Here is an 8,626-nt window from a genome sequence, read left to right on the forward strand (position 1 = left end):
AACTTATTTCGCTCAGCATAACACTCTCAAGGTCCATCCGTGCAGCTACACATGGCCAGATTTCATTCTTTCTCATTGCCATGTAGTATTCCATTGTATAAATAATTCTTTTTTTTTTTTTAATGTTTTATTTATTTCTAGGAGAGAGAGAGAGAGACAGCGTAAGCAGGGGAGGGTCAGAGAGAGAGGGAGTCACAGACTGAAACAGGCTCCAGGCTCTGAGCTAGTAGCCAGCACAGAGCCCGATGCGGGGCTCGAAGCCATGAACCGCGAGATCATGACCTAAGCGAAAGTCGGACACTTAACCAACTAAGCCACCCAGGCGCCCCTAAATATACCACATATTCTTGATCCATTCGTCAGTTGATGGACCCTTAGGCTCTTTCCATGTTTTGGCTATTGTTGAGAGTGCTGCTATGAACATTGGGGTACATGTGCCCCTATGGGTCAGCACTCCTATATTCCTTGGGTAAATTCCTAGCAGTGCTATTGCTGGGTCCTAGGGGAGTTCTAGTGTTAATTTTTTGAGGAACCTCCACACTGTTTTCCAGAGGGGCTGTACCAGTTTACATTCCCACCAACAGTGTAGGAGGGTGCCCATTTCTCCACATCCTTGCCAGCATCTAGAGTCTTCTGACTTGCTCATTTTAGCCATTCTGACTGGCATGAGGTGGTATCTCAGTGTGGTTTTGATTTGTATTTCCCTGATGAGGAGGGACACTGAGCATTGTTTCATGTGTCTGTTGGCCATCTGGATGTCCTCTTTGGAGAAGTGTCTGTTCATGTCTTCTGCCCATTTCTTCACTGGATTATTAGTTTTTCGGGTGTGGAGTTTGGTGAGTTCCTTGTAGAAAAAATCCTTTTTTCTACCTTTAGAATATCTGCCTTATCCAGATTTTCTAACTAAAGGTAGAAATGTGATATATTTTTTTTACCTTCTCCCGTCCATTTGAATATTGATTAGAACTTTACTGATCAAATACCTTAGTATTCTCAGGACTGAGATTTGTATGGATTAGCCAAGATAAGAATGGTCTCTAACATTTTGAAGGGGCAAATGCTATGTATTCATATTATTATTTAATATTGCTGTTTTTTAGATTGAGTGATTGACATACAATGTTATATTACTTCCAGGTATACAACATAGTGATTTAATTTATACTTTATGGAGTGGTCACCACAGTCAGTCGAGTTACAGTCTGTCACCATACAAAGTAATTAAAATAGTATTGACTATATTCCCTACGCTATACATTATATTCCCATGTCTTATTTATTTAAAACTGAAAGATTGTACCTTCTAATCCTTCACCTATTTCATCCTTCCCCCCAACTGCCCTTCTCTCTGGCAACCATCAGTTTGTTTTCTGTATCTGTGAGTCTTTTTCTGTTTTGTTTGTTTTGTTTTTTAGATTCCACCTATAAGTGAAATCCTACTGTACTGGTCTTTCTTTGACTTCTTGTTCTCAGCATATACTTTCTAGGCCCATCCGTGTTGTTGGCAAATGGCAAGATTTCATTCTTTTTTATGGCCGAGTAATAATACATTTTATGTATATAGCCATGTCATCTTTATCTTCTTTATCCATTCATCTGACAATGGACATTTAGGTTGTTTCCATATCTTGGCTATTGTAAATTATGCTAAGATGAACATAGGTGTGCATATGACTTTCCGAATTAGAGTTTTCATTTTCTTCAAGTAAATACCCAAAAGTAGAATTACTGCATCATGCAGTAGTTCCATTTTTAATTAAAAAATGTTTTAATTCATTTATTTTGAGAGACGGAGGGAAGGAGTGGGAAGGGCAGACAGAAGGGGTGGAATCCTTAGCAGACTCAATGAAGTCAGTGCACAGAGCCCAATGCGGGGCTGAAACTCACAAAACTGCGAAATCATGACCTGAGCCAAAGTTGAACGCTTAACCACCTAGGTGCCCCCTGTCATTTTTTTTTCTGATATTGATCTATGTATCTATTTTAGAATTTAGCAATTGAATTTATCCAGGTATTCTATTAAGTGTTTAAAATGTAATTTACATTTTTTACTTAAAAAAAATCCTAGCTTTCTCTTAAATTGCATTATTTTAATTTATATATAGCTCATCATCGTGGACACTTACATTCTTTCCCAGTACACTTTGACCCTTACCCATAATTTTTTTTGATTCTGTCTGAGTTTTGTAAAATTGATAGCCATCGAAATTCACTCTTAGATTTGGTGCATAAATGTGCATGGATGTTTAAAGAATTAGCCTTTCCCATAGCAATATTGGCAGTGAAAAAAATCACTAATTCTATTTTATTGAGTTATGAGCTTCAAAAATATAGAATAGAAGGAAGTTCTTGTCTTTTCTTTTTGTAGAATTTGTTTTATTTACTTAAAAAATATTTTTCCAGTATACGTATGTATTTACAACACACAAACCTTCCGTTTCCTATAGTGTAGATAAAATGTTAGGTCTCGCGGATACTCCATGTTGGCAGCTCAGGGAACACGTGCTGACCTGGCGGAGGAGATGATTTTTAATGTCAAGACAGGTTACTACTGAATAGGAGGCAAAACAAAAAAAAGAAGTCACTAAAGGTTGTCCCTGAGGCCCTTCTACCACTTCTCTTATCCTTTCTGTTCTAGCTCCTAGATCTTTTCTTTCTTGCTTACAGCTGCTAGAGTGTTTGCCAGTAATATTTACGGTGTCATCTTTCTTGTGTTCCCGTTTTTTAAAGAGATCTGTAAGACACTAAGAAGATTATTAGTGGAATTGATGGCTGTGTTTGGATGCTGGTGCCTGGAGTCATAGGGAATGGGAAAGGGTGTCCCGTCACTTCCCCTGGTTCTTCCTCATAATCACATGGAACAGATAGTTCCTGAAGACATAACCAGTGCTTCTACAGCCCTGCAACTCAGGGGTAGATTGCCACCCCTTCCCTGTTAACACTGAGAGATGCTAATAAGTGTATATTTGGTCCAAAATTTTGGGTATGTTTAGAACATTGAAAATAGACCAACAATTTTATAAAAATAGGCAGAAAAGGAAAATCTTGCTTGTACTCTGTGTATGCTTTTGTTATAAAAATCGTCTTTGTTTGCAGTCACTCTACTTCTTTATTTGTTTATGTGTTTGTTTATTTGTCATCACTTTGTTTCAGATAAAGTTGTTGTTTAGCTTTCCAAAATAGGGGTGAATTCATTAATGACATTGCTGCTTTAAAAAAAAAGTTAAAAAATTTTTGTTTTCTCTCTGTCCAACTAGATGTGATGCTGACCCTTCAGCCTTAGCCAACTATGTTGTAGCACTGGTCAAGAAGGACAAACCTGAGAAAGAATTGAAAGCCTTTTGTGCTGATCAACTTGACGTGTTTTTACAAAAAGGTAATTATTATGGCCTTTGAGCCACATGTTTATGAATTTAAATTTAAAACTTTCTGGTAAAATCTTGGAGATAAAAGCTTGGAAGGAAAGTGGGCGCCTGGGTGGCTCAGTTGGTTAAGCGTCCGACTTCAGCTCAGGTCACGATCTCACGGTTTGTGGATTCGAGCCCCACGTCGGGCTCTGTGCTGACAGCTAGCTCAGAGTCTGGAGCCTGCTTTGGATTCTTTGTCTCCCTCTCTCTGACCCTCCCCTGCTCACACTGCCTCTCTCTCTCTCAGAAATAAATAAAACATAAAAAAAAAAAAAGCTTGGAAGGAAAGATACCAGTCAGCGCCCTTTAAACATCTAAATATATTGATTCCCCTTAATTATTTATCATGTATTTTAGAAGAACTTTTTACCCTCTTTCTTTGCTTCTTTTTTTTTTCAAACAGTTTATTGTCAAATTAGTTTCCACATAACACCCAGTGCTCATCCCCACAAGTAACCTCCTCCATGCCCATCCCCCCTCCCCCCCATCCATCAGTCCTCAGTTTTTGTCAGCATTCAAGAGTCTCTCATGGTTTGCCTCTCTCCCTTTCCCCCACCATTTCCGCCCTTCTTCTCCCCCTTGTTCCTCTGTTAAGTTCCTCCTAATCCCCCTATACGTGCAAACATATGATATTTGTCCTTCTCTGCCTGACTTATTTCGCTCAGCATAACACCCTCAAGGTCCATCCATGTTGCGACACATGGCCGGATTTCACTGTTTCTCATTGCCATGGAGTATTCCATGGTATAGATAAACCACATCTTCTTGATCCATTCATCTGTTGATGGACACTTAGGCTCTTTCCATGTCTTAGCTATTGTGGAGAGTGCTGCTATGAACATTGGGGTACATGTGCTCCTATGCCTCAGCATTTCTGTATCCCTTGGGTAAATTCCTAGCAGTGCTATCACTGGGTCATAGGGGAGTTCTATTGTTAGTTTCCTGAGGAACCTCCACACTGTTTTCCAGAGGGGCTGCACCAGTTTACATTCCCACCAACAGTGTAGGAGGGTGCCCATTTCTCCACATCCTCGCCAGCATCTAGAGTTCTCTGATTTGCTCATTTTTCTTTGCTTCTTTCCTGTATTGAAGCAGTTGCTTTTTAGGTGAATGGGTCCTCTTTGGCTTGTGGCAGAATCTAGTTGATGGTTGGGGATAACAGTTTAAAGATAATGAAGCTATTTATGCTTAGTATTTATTAGGATAGTGAAGCTGTTTTTTCCCCTTTTGACTGGAGCTTTTTGCTGTCCAGGAAGAGATGGACATGATCCTCTTCACGTTGTGCCTCCAACTTCCCATCTTCCCAGAGTCCTTTCCATGACCTGCATAGCTTCCTGGAGGGCTCCCTGCTGATTCTCACACCTCAGCTACCACATTCCAGTCACCTTGACCCCCTTGCCTTTTTTTCAGCATGGCAAACATGTTCCCAAGTCAGGGCTTTTGAACTTGTTTTACTCTTGCTTGAAACGGTTTCTTCTCTATTGTTTTTGGTCTCTTCTCAAATGTTATCTACTGCAAGTAGTTTCCCGTGAGTGTTCTATGTATAGTATATTATAATTCATGCCCCTAATGATCCTCTCTTTTTCCCAACCTCACTTCATTTTGTTTCTCATGGTACTTGTCGCTCTTTGTTGTGTTATATGTTTATTTGCATGTATATGTGTTTGTCTCTTCCCCTCCCCCTACTTTTTGTCTTTCCCTTTGTTAAGAGTGGTGACATGGAAAAAAAAAAATAAAGAAAAGAGTGGTGACATGGAACCTATAATGCTTGGCACTTAGTAGGTACTCAAGAAATATTGTTGGATGGATGAAAGCAGTGTGGATAATGCACACTTATTGTTTGATCTAGCTATTGCTGTGGGAAGATACCCTTTAACTGAAATATCTGTTGAGAAGGAAAGGCTATGGCTTCTCACTTGAAAAGACAAGATTACATATTTTTTGGTGGATTTTAAGGCTTTTTTTTTTTTTTACACAAGAAAACATAATACTAGAATTTCTCCCCAGTCCAGATGAGTAATTTTTTCTTTTTCTTTTAAAGGAGTGTTTTCTAAACGTATTGATTTATATTACTTTGTTTACATGTGATGAGACTAGATGAGTCATGTGAAATACTGAGCCATGAGAATAGTAAATAAATAAAATATAGTGAAGACATTTGGGTGAGAGGAAAATATATGTTTAAATATACATTTAAGAATTTGTTGTAAAAGCTTTAAAGTTTTTAGTAACTTTTTTATAAAAGACAATACAAATGAGGAAGAATTATAAGAACATTTTATTAACCTTTTTATTTTTGAGAGAGAAAGCACCCACTGGGTGCCCTTAAAAACATTTTTTTTTAAAGTTTATCTTGAGAGAGAGAGAGAGAAAGAGAGAGAGAGATCATGCATGTGAGCTGGGGAGGTGCAGAGAGAGAGAGGAAGAGAGAGAATCCCAAGCAGGCTCCGTGATATTAGTGCAGAGATGAGGTGAGGCTTGAGACCACAAACTGTTAGATCATGACCTGATCTAACAACTCCATCAAGAGTTGGATGCCCAAACAACTGAGCCACCCAGGCGCCCCTATAAAACATTTTTAAAAAGAGAAGAAAATGAACAGCCATACATTTGCCAGTCAGTTACCTTCTTATATGTCTTTGTAGGCTAGCACTGTCTAGCAGAACTTTATACACTGATGAATATAGTATGTATCTTCCCTTTCCAATTCAGTAGCTACTTGCAGCTTTTGAGCACTTGATATGTAGCTAATGTGACTTAGGAACTGATTTTTATTTATTTATTAATGTTTATTTACTTTTGAAAGAGAGAGGGAGAGAGACAGAGTGTGAGCCTGGGAGAGGCAGAGGGAGGGAGGCACAGAATCTGAAAAGCAGGCTCCAGGCACTTAGCTGTTAGCACAGAGCCTGATGCAGGGCTCGAACTCACAAACCATGAGAACATCACCTAAGCCCAAGTCAGAGGCTTAACTGACAGAGCTATCCCAGCACCCCAGGAACTGAGTTTTAGATTTAAATTAATTATTTTTTTTTAAGAGAACACTTGAGCGATTATATGTTAAAAAAATTTTTTTTTAATGTTTTATTTATTTCTGAGAGAGAGAGAGACAGCATGAGCAGGGGAGGGTCAGAGAGAGAGGGAGATACAGAATCCAAAGCAGGCTCTGGGCTCTGAACTAGCTGTCGACACAGAGCCAGACGTGGGGCTTGAACCCACGGAATGTGAGATCATGAACTGAACCGAAGTCGGATGCTTAACCAACTGAGCCACCCAGGTGCCGCTTAAATTAATTTAAACACCTACACGTGACTAGTGGCTTCTGAATCATGACCTGAACCAAAATCAAGAGTTGGACGCTTAACTAGCTGAGCCACCCAGGCGCCCTTGATTATAGGTCTTTTAAATTACAAAAGTAATATGTGTTTTAAAATATGTTTTAGAAATACAAAGGCATAGGAAGTCTGATCGTAAAGGTTTTTGAAGAGTCTGAGCAATTTATTGTTTTAAAGTTATGCGTAACAGTTAACGCCTAACAGTGTGATAATCACAGAGAATGCTTACTACATAAATTAATATAAAGCTTTTTGGAAACATACTTTTCTGAAGAAAAATTAATTTTACATTTAGAAATAGCTATATACATAAAATGTATAATGCAGTGTAAGCAGACTCTGTGCTATATTTTTAATATGCCCTTTAGTTTTTAATAAATTCATTTGTTTTCCCCCATTTAATTAATTTGAAAAAGTTACAAAATACAGTAGCTTATAAGTAAAAGATAAAAAGATATTTTCATATCATTCTCACACCAAACTTTATTTTTTTTAAGTGATTTTAAAACGTTTATAATTCAATTTTGAATAGACGGTGCGTTTAATCCAACAATATAAAGGTATATATTGTGAAAAATATCGTGAAAAGTCTGTCTCACTTGTTTTTCATCTGCTCCTTTCCCACCTCCAGCACACAACTTTGTCATTTTTTGTTTCCTTTCAAATTTTTTTTAATGCAAATATAATAGATAAAAATATTTAGTTTCTGTCTTTGAGATGTGATGTTATCCATATTCATTCTCTTTAGAGCTCTGTGTATTCTGTTGTATAGTTGTGACATACTTTATTTAACTAGTCTCTTATTCATGGAAAATTGTTCTTTTTCCAGTATTTTACTGTTTCATACTCATTCTTACATATACATCATTTTGTACATGAGCAGGAATGTACAAGGGATTTAAAAATCCAGCCATGGATTCTCCCCCATAAAGGTAGACTCAATTTGGGTTCCACCACCAATGTGGAAGGTGTTCTGTTTTCCTCAGCTTTGCTGAGGAGTGTGTTCTCAGTCTTTGTTATTGTTGGTACAATATTTAAATACTGTTTCTTCTCCTTAGAAACTTCAGGTTTTGTGGATAAACTGTTTGAAAGCCTCTATACTAAGAACTACCTTCCACCGTTGGAACCGGTTAAGCCTGAGCCAAAACCACCAGTCCAAGAAAAAGAAGAAATTAAAGAAGAGGTAATGCAAAGTTTTCCTTTGCTTTTGGGGGCTTCTTAGATCCTATTACTAGTATCATTCTTAGTTTGAAGTTGACCTCTTTAAGAATAATTATCTCTTGATTAAAGTTTCTTCGTTTGGCATGTTATAGATTCTTTATCAGGCTTCTTAGTTTTTGAACTCGAAATGTTATTTAGTGTTCCAAGAAATATTTTAGGAATATTGAGAAATTCAGAGAAATCTTATTCAGTGACTTTAGAAAAAGAAAACTTGGTTACATTTAGAGGTTTGACTAAAAGTAAAATATTGATGAAAGCTCTAGAGAAACCATGAAGTGACACGTTTTCATATTCTAGTCAACAATTTTCTCTTTTTTGACCATAGAATGGTCTTTTTATAGTTAATGTAGTTATAAATATCATTGTTAACACATGAAAGAGAAACAGAACGTTTTTATAATGTTGGGGTTTAAAAAGCATGATAGGGGCGCCTGGGTGGCTTAGTCGGTTGAGCGTCCGACTTTCGCTTAGGTCATGATCTCGCAGTTCGTGGGTTCGAGCCCCGCGTCGGGCTCTGTGCTGACTGCCATCTCAGAGCCTGGAGCCTGTTTCAGTCTGTGACTCCCTCTCTCTCTGACCCTCCCTTGCTCACGCTGTCTCTCTCTCTCTCTCTCTATCTATCTATCTCTCTCTCCTAGAAATAAATAAAAACATTAAAAAAAAAAA

General features: G+C 37.9%; 1 protein-coding gene across 4 annotated transcripts in view; it reads left to right on the plus strand.

The window, feature by feature from the left end:
* The window catches only part of RBM27 (RNA binding motif protein 27), a 77,363-nt gene that overhangs the window by 12,557 nt on the left and 56,180 nt on the right, over positions 1 to 8,626 (plus strand). For all 4 annotated transcript variants that reach the window (XM_039256698.1, XM_039256700.1, XM_039256699.1 and 1 more), the window contains exons 2-3: positions 3,258 to 3,376; positions 7,798 to 7,922. In XM_039256698.1, the coding sequence (XP_039112629.1) occupies positions 3,258 to 3,376; positions 7,798 to 7,922 (244 nt within the window). The remainder of the gene's footprint in view (positions 1 to 3,257; positions 3,377 to 7,797; positions 7,923 to 8,626) is intronic.

Source organism: Hyaena hyaena, unplaced genomic scaffold (assembly GCF_003009895.1).
Source record: "Hyaena hyaena isolate Hyena2069 unplaced genomic scaffold, ASM300989v1 scaffold_585, whole genome shotgun sequence".
Taxonomy (NCBI): domain Eukaryota; kingdom Metazoa; phylum Chordata; class Mammalia; order Carnivora; family Hyaenidae; genus Hyaena; species Hyaena hyaena.